This window comes from Myxine glutinosa, chromosome 2 (assembly GCF_964187855.1).
Source record: "Myxine glutinosa chromosome 2, kmMyxGlut1.1, whole genome shotgun sequence".
Lineage (NCBI taxonomy): Eukaryota > Metazoa > Chordata > Myxini > Myxiniformes > Myxinidae > Myxine > Myxine glutinosa.
Genome location: NC_136262.1, coordinates 184,608,515 through 184,630,532, shown reverse-complemented (window position 1 = coordinate 184,630,532; position 22,018 = coordinate 184,608,515). Strand labels below are relative to the sequence as shown.

At 43.6% G+C, this 22,018-nt stretch overlaps 1 protein-coding gene across 3 annotated transcripts in view; it reads right to left on the bottom strand.

The window, feature by feature from the left end:
* Positions 1–22,018, bottom strand: part of LOC137421004 (thrombospondin-3) — a 189,174-nt gene that overhangs the window by 166,312 nt on the left and 844 nt on the right. For 2 of the 3 annotated variants that reach the window (XR_010983240.2, XM_068106622.2), the window contains exons 2-4: positions 13,413–13,619; positions 11,192–11,448; positions 8,618–8,720 (exon numbers count right to left, since the gene is read on the bottom strand). Coding sequence is in view for 2 of the 3 variants with exons in the window: in XM_068106622.2 (XP_067962723.1) it covers positions 8,618–8,720; positions 11,192–11,448; positions 13,413–13,619 (567 nt within the window). In the remaining variant the exon portion in view is untranslated. The remainder of the gene's footprint in view (positions 1–8,617; positions 8,721–11,191; positions 11,449–13,412; positions 13,620–22,018) is intronic. The other variant, XM_068106624.2, reaches the window with a different exon arrangement.

The window sequence follows — 22,018 nt, the reverse complement described above, 5'->3', positions numbered from 1 at the left end:
ACATTGTCAGGAGAGAAGGACACAGAGTCCAGGAGCAGTTGGGTTCGACTGGGAAAGGTGGGAACAGAGAGAGATGGGTTTGGGACACAAGAATTTGAGGCAAACACAGAGTTGAGGCATTCGGCTTTGTCATGTGCGGTGTCAACTGTGTAGCCATTTGAGGTAAGGGAGGGAATGGAGGGGGAAAAAACACCAGAAACGGATTTGACCAGACGCCACCAGGATTTGGAGGAAGGAGACAGGTTTGAGAGTTCAATCTTGAGTGTGGAGAGATAGTGCTTCCTGGCACTCCTGAGGGTAGTTTCGAGCTTGGTGGAAGGAACTGAGATTGCCTTCAGTTGGATTTTCCTTCCAAGAGGCAAAGGCAAGTTGTTTCAGGGCAACTGCCTCACCACAAGATTCAGTGTACCATGGACGGGAGGAAGGGTAAGACAACTGAAGACGAGATGGGATAAATCTGTGCATGAGAGAGAGCAGTTTGCTTTGGAAGAATTCCCAGGAAGAATTGATGTCAGAGGCAGTAGAGATGGGAGACCAGTCCAGATGATTGATGGCTGCTTGCAGACCGTGCCAGTCGGCCTGAGTGAAATACCAGACTCGTCGGCGCTGAGGAGGCTCTCTGAGAATGGCCAGAGAGATGTCCACTTTAACAAGCACATGATCAGAAGAACAGATTGGAGCAGAAGAAGAGCAGCAGACATTTGCAGGGAAGTTAGTCATAACCAAGTCCAGAAGAGAAGATACTCCATTGACTGAGATCCGGGTCGGGAAATTGTCAGATTGTGTCAGTCCCAATGAGTCGCAGAAGTCGTTTGCTGAGGTGCCATGACTGGTGAGAGATGAACCCACACCCAGCCAGCTGGCATGATGACAGTTGAAGTCGCCACATATGAGGAAGAGAGAGTTTGGGTGAGTTGATAGAAGTTGGTCCATGTTGGCCGACAGCGAAATGTAAATGGAGTCATCACTGTTTGCAGGACGGTACAGAACATATATGAACAAAAGGTGGGAGCGGCGAGGAAGCCGTAGCCAGAGGTACTCCTGTGGGTGGGTGGAGAGAGGGCAGTGCAGGGAGAATGAGGAAGAGTGTTTTTGATAAAGATAGCCACCCCACCACCAGGTCGAGGCTCAGGTCTATCGTACCGGAGAAGGGAGTAACCCGGAAGAGATATGAAGGAATCAGAGACATCTTGAAGGAGGAAAGTTTCTGTTGAGCAGATCAAGTCTGGATTGTCAGAAGCAACCTGAATGGAGAGATCAATCAGGTTTGAGCGAAGGCCCCGGATGTTTGAGGTCCATACCGTTAATGGGGAGAGAGGGGGAGCATCGGGTGCAGGACAGGGGAGGGGAGGGGTAGGGTCAGATGAAGGGTGAGAGGGGGAGGTAGGAAGAGCAGTTGATAGTGTGTCAGAGATTACAGAAGAGTTACAAGAAAGGGAAGGATGAGGAGGACGAAATGTTTGATGGTGATGGGATGAGGCACAGTGAGGGGTTGATTGAGGGGGGGGGCAGAGGAAAGTAGAAGGTTGGGGGAGGTGGAGGTATGAGATAGAAGGGAGACAAAGTGGGGAGGAGGCAGCTTTGAGAAGGAGGTGGGAGGAGGGAGAATTTGGGAGGGATGGTTGGGGGGGAGATTTGAAGGGGAGGGTTTGGGGGAGAGTTTTGAATGGGAGGGGCAAGGGGGGAGTTTAGGAGGGGAAGGGCAAGGGGGGAGTTTAGGAGGGGAGGGGCAATGGGGGAGTTTAGGAGGGGAGGGGCAAGAGGGGAGATTTGGAGGGGAGGGGCAAGGGGGGAGTTTAGGAGGGGAGGGGCAAGGGGGTAGTATAGGAGGGGAGGAGCAAGTGGGGAGATTTGGAGGGGAGGGGCAAGGGGGGAGTTTAGAAAGTGGATGATTAATGAAAGATGAACATTTATAACAAATTGGGTTTGTTGTGATTTTCAAGTTAGCGATCCATTTAAGAATGATGGAGGAGGGGTGGAATGAATGAGAATTTAGAGCATGGAGTGATTTGGAATCAGAAGAGATTGAATATTTTTTTGAAATGGATTGAGTTGAAGAGGAAATTGAAAGGAGCCTTTTAAATAGGAAGAAAAACAGCGTGTTGTAATATACGACTGAATAAAACATTCCAGGGGAAAGTTTAAACATATTTAAACAGAACCGTGAAGAACAATCTTATATTCACAAAAATACCAATGGGGAGAGGGAGCCTTGAGGGACGACCACGAGTCACTTGAACAGGTCAAAAGGTGGAAGGCAAGGGGAAAATGGGGGCGGGGCAAGACAGCGCACGTGGGCAGAGGCAAAAGCACACGATGGGACAAAAGCACACGAGGAGAAAGGGAAATAAAAGTTTTTTTTTTTTTTTGTGTTTTGGGGGGGGGTGGGGGGGCGGGTGGTGTGGGGGTTACAACGTTAGACAAATAGTAGATGTTCGGTGAAGTTTGGGGGAGAAGGGAAAATCAAAAAACCTAGCAAAACCAGCGAAGGAAGAAACAAACTTCGACGGGGGAAGCCTGAGGCTGCAAGGCCTCACATGCCGCGCGGCAAACAAACGATTAATTTATGAAAGATAAACACCGAGAAACATCCAAGGGACACAATACAAGTTCACACGCCGAAAGATAAAATACAGTTACGACAAAATACAATTGTGAACAGACTTAACTTTGAAACAGTGGAGACCGTCTGGAGCTTCGAAAATTCGTGACGTCGTCTCGAGGTCTCGCGAGATCCAAACAAAAGCCTTAAAAACCACTAAAAACCAGTTTTTCCAAAATGGCTGAACAGATCGAGGCAAAACATTACATGCATGATCGGATACCCATGATGAACAAAAAGTTCCGCGACCATGATGTGACGTGACCAAAAAAAAAATGACGTCATAGGTCACATGGTTTGGCAGCTATGATGTTTTAAAGAATAAAACTTTAAAAAGCCACTCCCCCAGAATGGTTGAGCAGATCGAAAGGAAACGTCAAACATATGTTCCCTATGCCTTGCATATACCATGCTGTTCTTGAATAATTCATACGTCACATGGTTTGGCAGACATATTGGATTGAACAAAAATCTTTTAAAAATTATATCTCTTGAACGGATCCATTGATCAATGTGAAACTTCAAAGTGATGTAGTAGTCACAAAGCGGAATATGTGTTTAAAATTTCAATACAATTGGTCTTACGGTCTGGCAGCCAGAAGTTGTTATTGTTTGAAGAAGAAGAAGAAACACTCTTATATTATCTTCTCCAGCCATGTGAGTTTTGAATATATCTATTAATTATGTACTGTTTGAAGTCAGTGGTATCCTGTCTATTAATGACATACGTCTATTAATTATGGACTATCGGAATGTACCTTTTGACACATTAATAATAATAATAATAATAATACATTTATTTTATATAGCGCTTTTCAAGAAGCCCAAAGGTGCTTTGGACTGCTGAGACCCATTGGACCTTTGAAGAACCTTTAAGTTTGAGACCCTTCAAGACCCTTAAGACCACGAAGACCCCCAACATACCCTAAAGATCCTTAAATACCATGAAGGACCAGAGGACCCAACCCCCTCGCCCCCCCCCAAGGACCCAAAAGACCCTGCCCGAGGACTTTGGAAGACCCAAAAGACCCTGAGGACCCAAAAAGACCCAACAACCCTGAAGACTCCGATGACCCAAAAGACCACGAGGACTCAAAACACCCCAATGACCCAAAGTACCCAAAAGATCCCGAGGACCCAAAAGACTCCGAAGATGCAAAAGACCCCCGGAACTCAAAGGACCCCGAGGACAGCCTCATTAAAAAATTTTTTTTAAATACAACACAGAATTCAGTTTATAAAGAGGACGTAATGTATCACACGTGTCTGATGAAAGTGGGGTGGTACAAAATAATGAAAGAATGTACAAAAACACCCCACAAAATAGACCTCCCAAACACGTCCTGGTGAGGGTCAGCAATCTCTGATTGCTTTTTCTTGTTGTTTTCTTTGCTTTTAAGAAATACAGACTTGGCATTTAATATGGGATTATTTTTTTTTCTTGACTTGGGTTTACTTTCTGAACTCAGTATATCAATCTGGTGAGTTTCTTTTACGCTTCGGTGATTTCTTTGTCAAAAGAACCATGTCACTGATTGTCTTTCGCAGCAAGAAGTCAATAACAGGATAATATCACAGGTGGCGTGACAAAATGTAAGGACAGGTACATTTGACGATTGGCTTCACAATCGGGTATATAAGGGTTGTTGCGTTCTGTATTAGTGGAAAACAACTGCTGCACATCTACAAAAGTTATTACCGCTTCCTCTGGAGATGGTCCGTCAACTTGACAATGCTGTTTGTCATGGAGTGGTGGTTTTACGAAATTCTGGCATGAAACAGTGTGCTATTGCTCGGCAGTATGGCATCACTCAAGGTCAGGTGTCAAAGATCCTGAAACGAAATGCTCAGAGGGGTGTCCCTACTCCAATACCGAGGCCAGGACGTCCACGCAGAACCACAAGGAGAGATGATCGCCAGCTGCACCGGTTAGTCTGCAATGGCCGTACCAAGTCAGCTAATCGGCTTAGGGCTGAGTGGCAGCAACTGACAAATGTGCCTGTATCCAGAACTAGTCAACCAACGACTGGTTCAAGCAGGCTATCGTGCCAGGCGTCCCCTGAGAAAGCCACGCCTGACCAGACAACACAGCCAGCGCCGATTGCAGTGGGCCAGAGAGCACCGTCAATGGCAGCCAGGACACTGGAATCACGTGACCTTCAGTGACGAGTCTAGATTTCTGGTCTATCGTCAAGATGGCCGCGTCCGAGTGCGCAGCCAAGTGCATGAAGCCCACAACGAAGATTGTATAGTGCCAAGAGTCCAAGCTGGAGGTGGTGGGGTGACCGTTTGGGCTGCTTTTCATGCAGGGGGCAAAACTGACCTGGTTGTTCTGAATGGAAACCTGAACCAGTTCAAGTACAGGGTCATTCTGGAAGAAACATTGCTTCCATTTGCTCGTGCAGCCTTTCGAGGAAACTTTGTCTTCCAAGATGACAATGCACGGCCTCATCGTGCTCGCATGATCCAACACTTTCTTGCTGACCGTGGTGTAGAGCATATGGAGTGGCCTGCCATGTCCCCGGATATGAATCCGATAGAGAACTTGTGGGCAGAATTAACGCGTCAAATCGACAACTTGGACCAGCAGCCTACCTCTGTGCATGAATTGCAGCAGACTATTGTCACTGCATGGCAAGCGATTCCTGTCCAAACCTTGGCAAATCTCGTGAACAGCATGCCTCGACATGTACGTGCTCTCCTGAATGCTCGTGGGGGTTCCACGAAGTACTGAACTGTAATTTTACTGTCCGTAATCCCAGTCATAATTTAGCTTTTGTTTTTGTTGAATTTTTTTTTGGCTGATGTGCAAAATAATGAGATACTTCTGGAAAACGTACAGAAGTTTAACACAGTACTGTCCGTGAATTGAGTTCGATATCAGTTTACATCACTTTCAAGGATCAATTTATTTGCTTCGAAATGTCAAATGTGGTTTTTGTTTCTTTTTAAAGGTCACATTAACAAAATCTAGAATGATTTCAACATAATTCTAATGAACTTTTGGTTCTAAGTCATCTTGAAAAGTAAGTTCACCCCCACAAAAAAAATATTCCATATTAAATGCCAAGTCTGTATATAACCTCCCATTTTGAGCTCTTTCAACCAGCGCAAGAAAAAAAGGCATTTTTTCATTTTTATACCATGGTATTTTCACCACGGGCTTCTGCTCGTACATCTATATTGCAAAGCAAATTGTTCACAATGGGGTCTTATTAATCCGATCCCAGGGCGTTCAGCATATGTTCTGACACCATTACCTTTACATCGAAACAGAGCACAAATGACATCATGACAGATTATTTCTATGAAATGATTTCCTACGATCTCAGTTGTACAGGCTAAACTCTATAAAGGAATAGTATGGGTCAAAAAGGTTTTCCATCTCAACATGGTTCAGAGCCAAAAGCATGACTTCGATTCGAATGGAAAGAACACTCAACACTGCTGGGAAAAATGTTTGACACTGGCTGGAAAATATCCAGAAAAATAACTCCAACATCTGCACTAAGTTTTGCTGCCCCATGACCATTTTGTGGCTGGGGAGAATACTTTGTACATCTCCAAGCGATGAACTCCTTCATACGTCAATGCTACTTACTATACCTGGGGGAACGCAAACTACAGCTAACTAAACCAAAGCGCAGTCGCGTGATCCACAAACAGCAGGAAAAATCTCAATTCAGTTTGCATAGCATGACCAAAGGTGGCTCCCCGTCCATCCCCGTCCATTCCTCCCCGTCCATTCCTCCCCGTCCACCCTGCCACCAACCCTTCCATTATTTTAATGCTTCTGTCCCCTTCTGTTTGTGGAAATTGTGGAATTATAGATTGTGGAAATTACAGAGTGATCAAATTGATGGAGCATGCATGCTGCTGTGAAGACACTCGAGAGGAATGTAGACCTAATTAAGGATGAGGGAGATTGTAAAGATTGATGAGATGCATGCGGGATGGATTCATCCAAGGAAGGGGATGCGGTGAATGCGATTTTCATCATGAGAGATCCAGGAAAAGATGCTGGAAGGAAATAAGGAGCTGTACTGGGCATTCATAGATCTAGATAATGCATATGATAGGATCTCAAGCGAAGTGGTGTATTGGTATTTGAGGAAGGACGTGCCAGAGAACATTGTTAATGAGTTGTTAGTATCACTGGAAGGATTCGAGACTATGTTGTGGTGGTTTAGAGAAGTGTTGAGGAAAAAGGATGAAGAACCATTCAAAGAAACATGGAATGAAGCAATTAGAGGGAAAAGATCAATAAGATGACAAATTAAGGTGGAGGGAGGTCGTCGTGGAAAAAGATTTGAAGAGCGTTGGATTGAGAAAGGAAGATGTAGGAGAGGAATGGAGAAGGCGGATCTGAGTGGCCGTCCCCTAACTGTTGGGATTAAGGCGTGGAGGACGAGGACAAGGACGAGAAGCAGAAGCTGCTGAAAGTTCTAAGCCCACTGGTTCCAAGCCCATTCATCCATCCAGGATAAGGCACCAACCTATATTTGTGGGATCACACTCATGGGTTGGGGGGATTATCGAGTGATCATCTATCTATAATTCCAGTAATCTCTGTGTGTATGTGTGTGTGTATGTGTGTGTGTGTGTATGTGTGTGTCTGTGTGTCTGTGACCGCTGTTTCTCGACAACCACGGGTCCGATATACTTGAAACTTGCCAGGTATATTGCTAGGGACCTGAGGATGTGCCTTTTCAAGGTTTCATATTAATCGGAGAAGTAGTTACCGAGCTATGGCGATTTATTTACCAAACTAATCACAGAACAGGTTGCGGGGTAGGCCAGCCAATCACAGAAGACGTTGTTGCGTAGGCGTGGCCGATGTGAGAGCGCGTGCGCGGATAGTAATTCGAGGCGTAGCGGGCGCCATTTGGAGGAGCTGGGAGGACTCAGTCGTGATAGAGTGAGCCTGAGTGAGTATATCAAGACAAGAACAAGATCTAGAAGGAGGTATGTACGGTGCGATTCATATAATATATTGTTTAGTTATCGTCGATGAGGAATTTGGGGTCGGAATGGGTGATCGGCCTGGGTGACTGGGTCTCGACTAGATGCTGGGCCGCACCAAGGAACGGGCACCCACGTACGGGCACGTCCTAGTCTATCTATAATTCCAGTAATCTCTGTGTGTGTGTCTGTGTGTGTGTCTGTGTGTGTGTCTGTGTGTTTGTTTGTCTGTGACCACTGTTTCTCGACAACCACGGGTCCGATATACTTGAAACTTGCCAGGTATATTGCTGGGGACCTGAGGATGTGCCTTTTCAAGGTTTCATATTAATCGGAGAAGTAGTTACCGAGCTATGGCGATTTAGCCGTTCGCCGTTCGCTTTGGCTTTGCGAATGGACCAAACCATTTCATGTAAATAGAGGGGGGGGGGGGGGTTCTACCGTACTCGCAAGCCGTTCGCTTTGGCTTTACGAATGGACCAAACCATTTCATGTAAATAGAGGGGGGAGTTCTGTGGTCGTTACTGCCACGTGGTTTCAAAGTTTTTTTTTGTTGTTGTTGTTTGCACGCATGTTTTTTTGCACCCACGTACGGGCACGCCCTAGTAAGATTAATCTTTATAATAACGTAGGTTGGTGCAGTATCCAGGATGGGAGCATCGGTGTCCTTACGCCAAATGGATATCTTTTTGTACAATTCCTAGGGGGAAGGATTCATCCTGGGCCAAAACCTGACTAAATTGCCATGGGAACTTTGTGGGACACTTGTGACAGGGATGTGCTTACCTCTGAGGTATCCTAACAGCCAGATGAAAATAGAAGATAAAAGTAACGATTGAAAAGGTCAATCAACATCTGAACATCAAACGAAGGAAGTCATCTCAGGCTGCTCAGAACATAATGTTGGTGACTTGGTCAGTTTGTATGTGATTCGCGACCATGATTGGCTGAAATAAATGGCTAATGGTGATATCACGCTACAGCAAAAGATCCCTAATATGAATTACTCCAGCAGAACTATGATCACCCGTATTCAGAGAACGCTCCCCTTACCAGCATTAAGAATGTCCGACTGTCCTTCGAATGTGCACAACTGCAGAGCACTGACTTGTGCCAACTTTCCCCCCAGGAGAAGCCGCAAAACTTCGAGAGATCCCTGCAATGCACAAGTCAAGCCAAACTCACCAGGAAACAAACCCGGGGAATTCATAAATAAATGGTTACACAGTGAGGTAATCATTTCATAAGGTATCATTAATTAATTATATACAGTCAGGTATTAATTTCACAAGGTGCCATGGTAGCCTGGTGTTGGCTTAGCGGTTAGGGTGCCGGCTTGGGATCCGAGGATCCTGGGTTCGAATCCCGGTCGATCGCTGAATTAACGCCAGGGGGGTTGACTCAGCCTGTCATCCTTCCGAGGTCGGCAAATTGAGTACCAGCTTGCTGGGATGAATGATCCTGGTGTGTACCCTGGTTTAGAATAGGTACACCGTATCCCTGCGCATCGTAAGAGGCGACTAAGGGTTGGCGCCAGCAAGGGCATTCGGCCATAAAAAAAAAAACATTGCCTCAAACAGGGAACCATGATTGTCATGGGGCCCGCAAGGCTAACCGCTGCTCTGGCGGGGAAAATGGCCTTAAAACGATCATTCATTCATTCATATTTCATTCCATTAATTAATTAAATACACTGAGGTTATCATTTCATAAAATATCTTAATTAATTATATACAGTGAGGTAATCCGCTATAGGAAGTCACCTATTAATTATATACAGTGAGGTAATCCGCTATAGGAGGTCACATATTAATTATATACAGTGAGGTAATCTGCTATAGGAGGTCACCTATTAATTATATACAGTAAGGTAATCTGCTATAGGAGGTCACCTATTAATTATATACAGTGAGGTAATCCACCATACTATAGGAAGTCACCTATTAATTATATGCTGTAAGATGACAAAGTTACAGGGGGTCATCTATAATTACAGTGAAGTAATCAGATTGACCATATATTAATTACATAGCGATATAGTCGGCTTATTAGGGGCCATCTAAAGGTGTGTGGGGCTAAAGGAGGTACGAAGGAAAAAGGAGTACATTTCAGGAGATGTGTGGAGCATCAGGGAAAAGGTAAGAGGGGGTGTGAGGATGGTGGAGTCAATATTTCCAACATATTTGCATGCATAGTAAGTATATAACACCTGAACCTTGAAAAAAACTGCATTAAGTAATTGTTTAGAAGTTGGTAAACAAGGTATACCTGAGGGATGCTGATTTGTGTTAGGTTTGTTTATGTGTGTAACGGTGGGAAAAGCTCTTGGTTTCTCACAGCATCTCAAAACAAGTGTGCCAGGAGCCATCTACGTATTACATATGCATAAATGGCACAGTGTTGCATCCAAAACAAGTGTGCCAGGGGCCATCTACGTATTACATATGCATAAATGGCGGTGTTGCATCCAAAACAAGTGTGGCTGGGGCCATCTACGTATTACATACGCATAAATGGCGCAGTGTTGCATATAAAAGAAGTGTGTATGTAGGGAAGGGGGTAGCATATTTGGATAGGATACAAGACACGTTCAAGATGTTATATTCCAGGAAACACGAACGTTCTTATATTTTCCAACAAACAATTATAGTCAACTAGCCGAAAGCACCCGGCATTGCCCGGGTTCTTTTTGAATGAATTTACTACTATAATTCAGCTTTTACTCGCGGCCGTAGAAGATTGACCACTATAATTCAGCTCAGCTTTTAATTGTGAAATGGGCCCAGCCTGGCCAATGTGGCCTCGACCGGCCTCGCCACCTAGCCTATAACCTTCCCGGGGCCCATCCCGACATTTTTGGGTCTTTTTGAATGAACTTACTACTATAATTCAGCTTTTACTCGCGGCCGTAGACGATTGACTACTATAATTCAGCTCAGCTTTTAATTGTGAAATGGGCCCAGCTCGGCCGAAGCGGCCTCGACCGGCCTCGCTACCTAGCCTATAACGTTCCCGGGGCCCGTTCCAACATTTTTAGTTCTTTTTGAATGAATTTACTACTATAATTCAGCTTTTACTCGCGGCCATAGACGATTGACTACTATAATTCAGCTCAGCTTTTAATTGCGAAATGGGCCCAGCCCGGCCGGGGTGGGCCTTGACCGGCCTCGTCACCTAGCCTATAACTTTCCCGGGGCCCGTCCCGACATTTTTGGTTCTTTTTGAATGCATTTACTACTATAATTCAGCTTTTACCCCGCGGCCGTAGAAGATTGACTACTATAATCCAGCTCACCTTTTAATTGCGAAATGGGCCCAGCCCGGCCGAGGTGGGTGGGCCTCGACCGGCCTCGCCACCTAGCGTAAAACCTGCCCGGGGCCCGTCCCGACATTTTTTGTATTGGAGGTTTCTTCCTATCTTTGACCGTTCAAGACATTAGCTTGCGCAGACAAACAAACAAACAAACAAACAAAAACTTTCTTTTATATCTAGAGAAGAATAGATATGGCTCAACAAACTAAGACCAGAACTCTCAACATCTATCTCCATCTATCCTAATCGGCCTATGTAAAATGATCTGTATCCGTACAGGACACCGATGGATGGATGCTCTTGCCTCGGCTTACCTGGGAGCGAAACAGCGAGCGCCGTGGAGTGCGGATCTCAGCAGAATCAGACTGTTCTGGCATGACATCGAATACTGGAGAAAGGTCCCGTTTCGAGTCGACAAGCTTGCAGTCGACGTACAAGTCCACCGAAGTCCTAAGCGTTTGCAGTCCCATGACGTGCAGGATGATGGAGTGCTTCCTGCTGTCCGCCAGGAATGCATTCTCCAGGACGACGACGTTCAACTTGCCGTCTCCCTTAAGGTACCGCACCGAAACTTCCAATGGGGAAAAAATAACGGCATGATTGTGTTAGAATGACAAAGCAAGTAAAAGCGATCAATCCCAAACCAACCTCTCAGACAGCAGTAAACCGGGCTGTCCCACATATTGGGCCAAATTGGACCAAAGTCATCTTTCAGCAATCATTTTGGTATTAACAGTCGTTTTCAACAAAATGTTTTGGCGAATACCGATCTTTGTTCAATGTCAGTCAATTGAGATCCTAAATCGAAACCAGAACTTTGAACACCTTTTCTCAGAAATTGGATCATATTGGCAGATAGCTCGGTTTACTTCTTAGCGGCTCAAATTTAGATCCCACATTTACGCATTACTGTCATTTTCACCATTTCATTTCCTTTTTGTGACACGTTTTTTGTTTTTTTTCCATAAATCTGGCCCACAAACTACTTCACCTCAATCTTTTCGTCGGGCGGTTCTTTCGCATTCCCTTGTTATCAGCGGCCAACCATATTTTTCCAAATTACATTCAGCTGGCCTTCGTGATTTCTGACAAGAAAAAAGCTGACATTTCCTGAATAGCAAACGCTTTCCCCAACAGAAGGAAAACATGCCATTCGAGCAGCACTGCACAAGCATCCTAATTAGTTCCATCCTGCCAGGCCATTAGGTCCATAATTCCTGAAAATTTATATTCAAACTATAACCAAACAGCACACGATGCCAAAGGCATTCCACATAATTCATCCAATGCACACATACTTGTTACCTTCGCCACCGAAGGTGGATGGAAGGTATGTTATCACCCCTGTCTGTTTGTTTGTCTGTCTGTTTGTGAACAAAATATCTCAAAAAGTTGCGGACGGATTTGGTCGAAATTTTGCGGAGAGGTTGGGTACGTGACAAAGACGAAATTATTAGATTTTGGTGAAGATCCCGTTTCGGATCTGGCTAGTAGAATTTTTTTACTGATTCTTCACCATTGGGAGATAGGGCCAAAAATGATACATAGCAGGATATCTCAAAAAGTTATGGGCGGATTTGGACGAATCTTGGTGGACCGGTTGGGTGCCTGACAAGGCTGAATCGATTCGATTTTGGCGAAGATCTGAATGTGGATTCGGATGTGAGAATTATTTAATTTGTAAGTGATTCTTCACCATTGAGAGATAGGGCCAAAAATGATACATAGCAGGATATCTCAAAAAGTTATGGGCGGATTTGGACGAAACTTGGTGGACCGGTTGGGTGCCTGACAAGGCTGAATCGATTCGATTTTGGCGAAGATCTGAATGTGGATTCGGATGTGAGAATTATTTAATTTGTAAGTGATTCTTCACCATTGAGAGATAGGGCCAAAAACGATACATAGAAGGATATCTCAAAAAGTTATGGGTGGATTTGGACGAAACTTAGTGGACCGGTTGGGTGTTTGACAAGGACGAATCGATTCGATTTTGGTGAAGATATGAATGTGGATTCGGATGTGAGAATTATTTAATTTGTAAGTGATTCTTCACCATTGAGAGATCGGGCGAAAAGCGATACACAACATAGTTTAAAAGTTGTGGACGAGTTATGATAAAACTTGGTGGATGAGCTGGTTAGGTGACAAGAACAAGCCAATGAGATTTTGGTTCAGGTCCAAATCCAGATTCGTCCTATCAGCGGGATAGAAACCATAAACTTTTCAGCCTGGTGGAGGTAGGCTCTCTGACGAGTGCTGTTCTTGTGTTATCCTGTTGTTACATAACATACATTGATAAAAGATATACATTACACCAGTTAAGTCACAGTATATTGATCCTCATTGATTGGATCCAGAAGATCAATATTATGAGCAACTTCCATTCTTACAAATGAAATTTAAATGATACCGTAGTTACATCTTGTTGAATCCATACAATAAGTTATAGTTCTTGCACTGATGACATAACCATATGCTACTTCATATAATGTGGACCATGTGACCAGCAGAGTAAATAAAGAAGATCAGCACCTTTGTTGAGTTTTCCAAGAATGCTCAGTTCGAAATATTTTATGTTGTCTGGCTTTGAGTAAATACCGAAGAAGACTCCACCAGTCCTGGGTGGCAAGGTGAAGGTGGAGATTAAATATATATCGTTGATTGAAAGAATGTTCATGAGAATTTTGTCAATGACTTGGGAAGACTGTTTGCTGTTCTTCACGTCCATCAAGTCCAGCACTGTGAAACATTGATGGAAAGATTTAAATCACAAACGTTATCACACACAAACAGGTAAGCCAATAAGGGAGATCCCATACCGTGCCAATGAATGTTAAAAAATTTTTAAACAAATATTAAACATTGATGAAATGCCCTGAAAGTCGAACTTGTTCTGTAACTTATCATAATAAAGCCATGTACCAAGTTTGAGTTAAATATGTTAAAGGGTATTGGCAAAAAAATCCAGAAAAACCACAGGTTTAAAAGGTGGGATGGACAGACGGACACAGAAGGACAGACAGACAGAGAGCAAACCTAACAGCCCTCTGGGTCAGGGACTAACAAACATTATTGTATATTTTTGTAGACAAGATGGTGCAGAGGTAGAACACTTACCATTGAGCTTTCCAATGTTGCTTGAAATCCCGACCAGGTTGGTTATAAATGAATGGATTGGTGTTTCACGGGTGGGACGTTGCATTACATAGTGTGCCCCAGTATGGATGCTAAGCCAGGTGTCCCGTCTCCTGGTAGAAGTTGGCAGATGTCAAAGGTGTCTTTCGCGAAGAGTAGGCGAGTTATTTCTGACTCAGTGGCCAAATTCCAAATTCCTGCCTCAATAGTCCTGGCCAGCAGATTCGTGAAAGACTTGGGGACTAGACTTTCCACTGGGCCTTCTCTTTAGTATGCTGTGCAGGGTTGCGGATAGCATAATTGCCTGGGGGGCATGGTTGTGCTGCTGATGCAGTGCCCCCTTTAGGTTGGAGGAGGAATTTGAAAAAAATAGTTTTGGGTGCTGGTGATAGGTCACCTACTCTGCCTTTGTGAAGGACGCTGTGGGATCTTCAACATGCACTAACTAATGCTGGTAGATGGGAGGTTACATCCATCCAAGGGAGGGCATACACATTGTGAAACACCAGGATGATATTTTATAGAAGGGTGGATATTCAAATGCAGGATGGTCAGCTCAGTGGCGAGTGTGCATTCTTCTAATCCTGTCAGTTGCTCCCCTGCTCTCCCTCAACCTCCCCCAAATGGGAAGGACTGAGGGTGGAATTAATCGTAGGTGTAATAGCAGTATTAGCAGATTATTGTTTATACGAGTAATTTATAGAACAACGTATATAATAAAGGGGATCCATCCATATATATGATGCAAGATTAAACTTTATCTCTGATAAATCTAGTCCAGTTCCATTAAGTCGTGTCCAACTTCTGGTGACATTCATTATTCGATTTCTCCAAATATCTCTACAGTCTTCGCCAAAAATATTGGCACCCTGGCACTTTTTTCAAATAATGCACCATTTCTTCTAGAAAATTGTTGAATAAAAAAATGTTTTGGTATCCACATATGTATTCCTTTGGTTTGCAGTGAAACAAAACAAAAGAAGCTGAAGAAATTACTAAATCTTAGCTTATTCCATACAGAAATCCTAAAATGGCCCGAACAATATTATTGGCAACTTTTCGAAGCTGTTAGAAATAATTGGATTTCAAGCAGGTGATTCGCTTTTACTTTGGAATTGAACTCACCTGTGGTGAGTTGCAAGTGCCTGAAATATAAAAATCACTCATTCAACCAGTTTGAATAGAGAAAAGAAGTCTTTCTGCTGTTTGTGTCACTGTGTGTACCGTAATGAGCATGGAGAAAAGAAAGTAAACCAGAGAATTGTCTGAGAAGTTCAGACACAAGATTGTAGCCAAGCATGGACAATATCAAGGCTACAAGTCCATCTCCAGAGACCTTGATGTTCCTGTGTCCACAGTACTCAATGTTATCATGAAGTTTAAGGCACATGGCACTGTAGCCAACCTCCCAGGATGTGGCCACAAGAGAAAACTTGATTGAAGATTGCAGCGAAGGATTGTTCGAATGGTGGAGAAAGCACCTTGATCAACTGCCAAACAGATTCAAGCTCACCTTCAGACACAAGGTACAACAGTTTCAACTCGCACCATCCGTCCCCAACTCAATGACAGGGGGTTCTGTGGTAGGAGACCCAGGAGGACCCCAATGCTGAGAGAGAGAGAGAGACATAAGAAAGCCCGAATGAAGTTTGCCAAATCACACCTGAACAAGCCAAAATCCTTCTGGGAGAATGTCCTGTGGACAGATAAGACCAAATTAGAGTTTTTTGGTAAAGCACATCTTCTCTATGTTTACAGAAAACAAAATGAAGCCTTCAAAGAAAAGAACACCTTCCCCACAATCAAACATGGAGGAGGTTCAGTGATATTTTGAGGTTGCTGTGCTGCCTCTGGCACTCGGTGTCTTGAATGTGTGCATGGCATCATGAAATCAGGAGATTACCAAGGCATTTTGGAGCACAATGTTCAACCCAGTGTCAGAACGCTGGGTCTCTGTGGAAGGTCATGGGTCTTGCAGCAGGACAATGACCCCAAACATACTTCAAAAAGCACCCAGGAATGGTTCAAGACAAAACGCTGGACTGTTCTGAAGTGGCCAGCAATGAGTCCAGATCTAAATCCCATTGAACACCTGTGGGGAGATCTGAAAACAGCAGTTGGGAGAAGGCACCCTTCAAATCTGGGAGAACTGGAGCAGTTTGCACAAGAAGAGTGGGCCAAAGTGCCAGTAGAGATGCGTAGAAAGCTCATTCATGGCTTTAGGAAGCACTTGACTACAGTTATTTTGTCCAAAGTCTGTGCTACAAATATTAAGTCTCGGGTGTCAATAATTTTGTCAATGCCATTTATTAATTGTTTTCTGATTTAAAAGGATATATTAAGTTCTGAATCAAAAACAAAGGTTCTGTAATATTAACAGTGAAATAAAGAACTGTGGAGACCAAATACTTTTCTCAATTTCAACTTGTTTTTCGAGAAAATTGTGAGTTATTTGAAAAAAAGTGCAAAAGTGCCAATATTTTTGGCCACAACTGTATCCTACACTGCTTCCTGAAGCTCTGGTAGAGGCGGCTTGGTTGCAACCTTTATCCAATCCATTCAGCACATGGACGGTTTGTTTCTTTCTTGTCTTCCCTCAATCACACCCAGCATAGTCGACTTCTCCAGACGTTCGTTTTCTGCACACATGATGTGTCCATATGACGTTTTCTGTTTTAGCATCAGCGCTTCTAATGTACATGATGGTCTAATTTCTCCAAACACTGATTTGTTTGTTCTTCTTGCAATCCATGGAATTTTAACAGGCGTCTGCAACTCCAGATTTCAAAACTGTTAATCTTCTTCCTTTCTTTCTCACCATCCACGACTCACATCCATACATTGCAACTGGAAATACCAGAGCATTCAGAAGTCTGCTCTCGGTTTGTTTTGTCACATCTTTATCTTTCCAGATCCTTGTCCATTCTGACATTTCCACTCTCCCCAAATGCTAACCATCTTTTAATTTCTCTTCCACATTCTCTACTCACTTCAATCTTATAACCCAGGAAGATGAAACTTTCCACTATTTCCAGGTGATAGTCTCCCAATCTGAATACTTCTCAGTCGACAAGATGTTAGACTTTTTTTTAGGTTTAAATAAAGACTCGCTTTTTCACTTTCCTTCTTCACTATCTGCAGCAGTTTCATCAATACCTCGTTACTTTCTACCAACAGAGTAGTATCATCAGCATACCCTAGATTGTTGGTACAGCTTCCTCAAATCCTGACTTCAGTCCAAGTTCTATGTCATCCAAGTTTGATTTCCTCGTGATGTACTCACTTTACAGATTGAGCAAGTAAGGAGAGAGTGAACCCCTTCATGACCTCTTTTCCAATTACAAATCGTTGTCTCCATACTCTGCTCTTACTGTAGCTTCTTGTTTAGTATACAGGCTTCCTATCAGACACATCAGGTGCCCCGACATTCTCATTTCGCTGAGCATAATGAACATCTATTCATGATCAAAACAATCGAAGGATTTCCTCTAATCTATGAAACAGAAATACACCTTCCTTTGATATTCCCTTGCTTTTTACAGGATCAACTTCCGATTTGCGAATTGATGCCTAGTACCTCTTCCTCTCCTGAAACCTGATTCGTCATCGGTCATTTCTCACTTGACTAAGTCGATTCTGTGCTGAATGATCTTTCGTAATATCCTACTCGCATGTGACATTAAGGCATGGTTTGGCTATTTAAACATTCTCTTGCATCTGCTTTCTTTGGCAATGGACACGTGCATTATAGCTTGACTACTTTCACCTTTTAGGCCATAAAATCCCACTCCAGATCTGTGTACAGACAGCTGTTACAATTTTGATTGCTTCCTCCCAAACTACCTTAAAGAGTTATATTGGAAGTTCATTGGCAACTGGTACTTTTCCATTTGTCAGCCCTACGTACCCTACGCCCTACGTACCTCACATTCTAACACTATTGGTCTAGCTCATAAACGTTGCCATCATATCACTATAACTTTAAAATGTACTAAGTTGTCTGCGTGGCTGTGTGTGTCTGAAGCCTTCCAGTGGTTGTTTGTCCGTGCTCCATTCATTTTAAATGCTGAGCGTCAAGCAAGGGAGCACCACGGACCATTTTTAGTTTTTGGTATGATCCGGGCAGGGTTCGAACCACTGACCTCACAGACTCAGAACGAACCACCGACCTCACAAGCTACGAATGCAATGGAAAACTGGGGTTGGTGCTGTGACGGTCCGAATGTCCTCCTCTGTTCCTTATGTGAGACGAGTATTCCACGATTTAATTTTGTTTTAAAACATGATCATTTAACCATTACTTTGTTTATTTTTCCATGAAGTGCAAAGACCCCACCGGTTTTTTCACAAGATTACAACGCCTTGAATAAGTGCATCTTTTAGTGAATTTAGTATCACGTGGTTATAGCAGTGTCTCATTGAAGTTCTTTGAAAGTGTGCAGTGTTGTTGACTTTTCATTTCTTTATGCCAAATTTTAACTCAAAACCTAACTGAATGAGCCTTGATAAAAGCCTCGATGAGCTTTCCAAATTGACGCCGTACCCTGTTTTGTACAAATGTGCACTGGCATTTTTTTGTTCCTTAATTTAATCATCACGTAATTTCACACAACGTGGGGGTGATAGGTAAATGCAAAAACAACATCCCAAAAGCAAGCACAAAGAAGAAGGCTGTCCGACTGTCCGAAGAGGCAACGCTCCCTCTTTTTATATATTTTGTTTGTCTGGTTGATTTGTTTGTGAAATAAATGTTAGCTCTTTCACGAGCCTCGATTCAGTATACAAAAAAAAAAAAAAAAAAAAATTGCACACAGAAGAGATGAAAAGCAAAAGTGCATCAAGAGAGGACATTAAGCGGATAAATGTCGACTTCCAACGACGATCTCGGAAAGACAAATAAGTATTTCAAAAAGGCGTGCACAGGGATAGAAAGTGACAATAGAGTGGGGAAAACAAGAGGTCTTTTAAAAAAAGGATCAGAGCGATCACAAGAAAGTTTAAATCTAGCATCGGAATCCTTGAGAGTCGAACAGGAAAGATCTGACAGAAGAAACACAGGTGAAAGAAAGAATGAAGGAATATCCTGAAATTCCATACAGAGATAGAAACGAGTCTGTCTGTCGCAGCATTGCTTGCAAAGTTATGTTATCTTTTGACCTTCGCCATCGAAGGTGGATGGAGGTTATGTTTTCACCCTTGTTTGTCTGTCTGTCTGTCTGTGAACAAGATATCTCAAAAAGTTGTGCACGGATTGAGACGAAATGTGGCGGAGAGGTAGCGTGCGTGGCAAGGACGAAATGATGAGATTTTGGTGAAGATCTGAATATGGATTCGGATATGAGAATTATTTCATTTTTTAAAGTCATTGTTCCCCATTGAGAGATGGGGCTAAAATCGATATACAACAAGATATCTCAAAAAGTTGTGCACGGATTGAGACGAAATGTGGCGGAGAGGTAGCGTGCGTGGCAAGGACGAAATTATGAGATTTTGGTGAAGATCTGAATATGGATTCGGATATGAGAATTATTTCATTTTTTAAAGTCATTGTTCCCCATTGAGAGATGGGGCTAAAATCGATATACAACAAGATATCTCAAAAAGTTGTGCACGGATTGAGACGAAATGTGGCGGAGAGGTAGCGTGCGTGGCAAGGACGAAATGATGAGATTTTGGTGAAGATCTGAATATGGATTCGGATATGAGAATTATTTCATTTTTTTAAGTCATTGTTCCCCATTGAGAGATGGGGCTAAAATCGATATACAACAAGATATCTCAAAAAGTTGTGCACGGATTGAGACGAAATGTGGCGGAGAGGTAGCGTGCGTGGCAAGGACGAAATGATGAGATTTTGGTGAAGATCTGAATATGGATTCGGATATGAGAATTATTTCATTTTTTAAAGTCATTGTTCCCCATTGAGAGATGGGGCTAAAATCGATATACAACAAGATATCTCAAAAAGTTGTGCACGGATTGAGACGAAATGTGGCGGAGAGGTAGCGTGCGTGGCAAGGACGAAATGATGAGATTTTGGTGAAGATCTGAATATGGATTCGGATATGAGAATTATTTCATTTTTTAAAGTCATTGTTCCCCATTGAGAGATGGGGCTAAAATCGATATACAACAAGATATCTCAAAAAGTTGTGCACGGATTGAGACGAAATGTGGCGCAGAGGTAGCGTGCGTGGCAAGGACGAAATGATGAGATTTTGGTGAAGATCTGAATATGGATTCGGATATGAGAATTATTTCATTTTTTAAAGTCATTGTTCCCCATTGAGAGATAGGGCTAAAATCGATACATAACATGATATTTCAAAAAGTTATGACTAAACTTGAGGATGAGTTGATTAGGCGACAAGAACAAGCCGATTCGATTTTGGTTGTGGTCCGAATCCAGATCCGGCGTATCACAATTTTTTTTTTGTTTTTTTTAAACGATCCAACAATTTTCCACGACTGTTTTCCGCCGTTTATATCAAACACAACCTTTTGCTCTTAAGGGGAACCAGGCTTCCTTGCAGATGTTTCCGAATGAAGTTTGCTCCCTTGTTGTTCCCATAGATCGCTCAGGAAATGGCCACTGCAGCACGAACGATGCGCAAATGAACGGTGCTGATACGCAAGTCTCCGGCGGGCCTCTTCGCATTTACAGGAACAAATAGGGCACAAAATACTACTGACTTAATTTCCCGTTACCACAACTACAATAGCATAATTGTATGTATATGTATATGACATTGCATGGAGCAAAGCTGAAAGTGTATGTCCAGTTTCCAGGTGAAAGCCTTCTTTGTGGAGGTACGTTGTAAACCAGGTGAGCAGGACACCGTAATGAAATTCCAGACTCCCGTCCTAAGCTACAGGAGGCACTGCATCTGTGGCGCAGCAGCACTGCCAGCAATGCTACAAATCAGCAGCGACGTGCTACATAAGAGAGAAGGATGACATTTTACAGGTGCACACATTGCACGAACCTGCTAGCCCTCGGCACCCCTTGCTCATACAAACGTAATGATCCATCACATCAAATTTGCAGAGAGCTCGATGCTCGGAAAGCAACCGGAAAGCTTCCCGAGAGAGGGGCGTTTAGCTCGAGGTCCGGCTGCTGCTTCGTCAGGATGTTTTTTTTCATCTTCCAGCTGTCATAACCACATCAGCTGCGTCTGCTCCACTCCTGTTTACATTCGACATTCAAAACTTCGACTCGTGGTTTTTCACTTATCAGAATACCGAGAAAATACCCCGTGCAGACGACAAAGGGGCGCACACACACACACACACACACACACACACACACACACACACACACACACACACACACACACACACACACACACACACACACACACACACACACACACACACACACACACACACACACACACACACACACACTTTGGGTTCCATCACAACGCTTATCATGGTATATACTCTGCAAAAATTAACTGCAACGGCTTTTTAGAAACACTTCCAGAAACTAGAAATCACGCAATTCCATTATTGTATGTATTGGGAATTGCGGCGAATACGAAATAAGAATATAAACACACATGACCACACATGGTGACCTCGTCTGAAATCGACTATAAACTGGTGAAGCGGTTATTCACCGACTCAGACTTGCAACAAGATCTGCCAATCGGGGGATCGGTGGTTGTGGGGGAGTGGTCAGTGGTGGTTGTGGGTGAGTGGTCAGTGGTGGTTGTGGGTGAGTGGTCAGTGGTGGTTGTGGGTGAGTGGTCAGTGGTGGTTGTGGGTGAGTGGTCAGTGGTGGTTGTGGGTGAGTCATGGTTGGGGGAGTGGTCAGTGGTGGTTGTGGGTGAGTCGTGGTTGTGGGGGAGTGGTCAGTGGTGGTTGTGGGGGAGTGGTGATTGTGGGGGAGTGGTGAATGTGGGGGAGTGGTGGTTGTGGGGGAGTGGTGGTTGTGGGGGAGAGGAAAGTGGTGGCTGTGGGGGAGTGGTCAGTAGTTGGGTTGGGGGAGTGGTCAATAG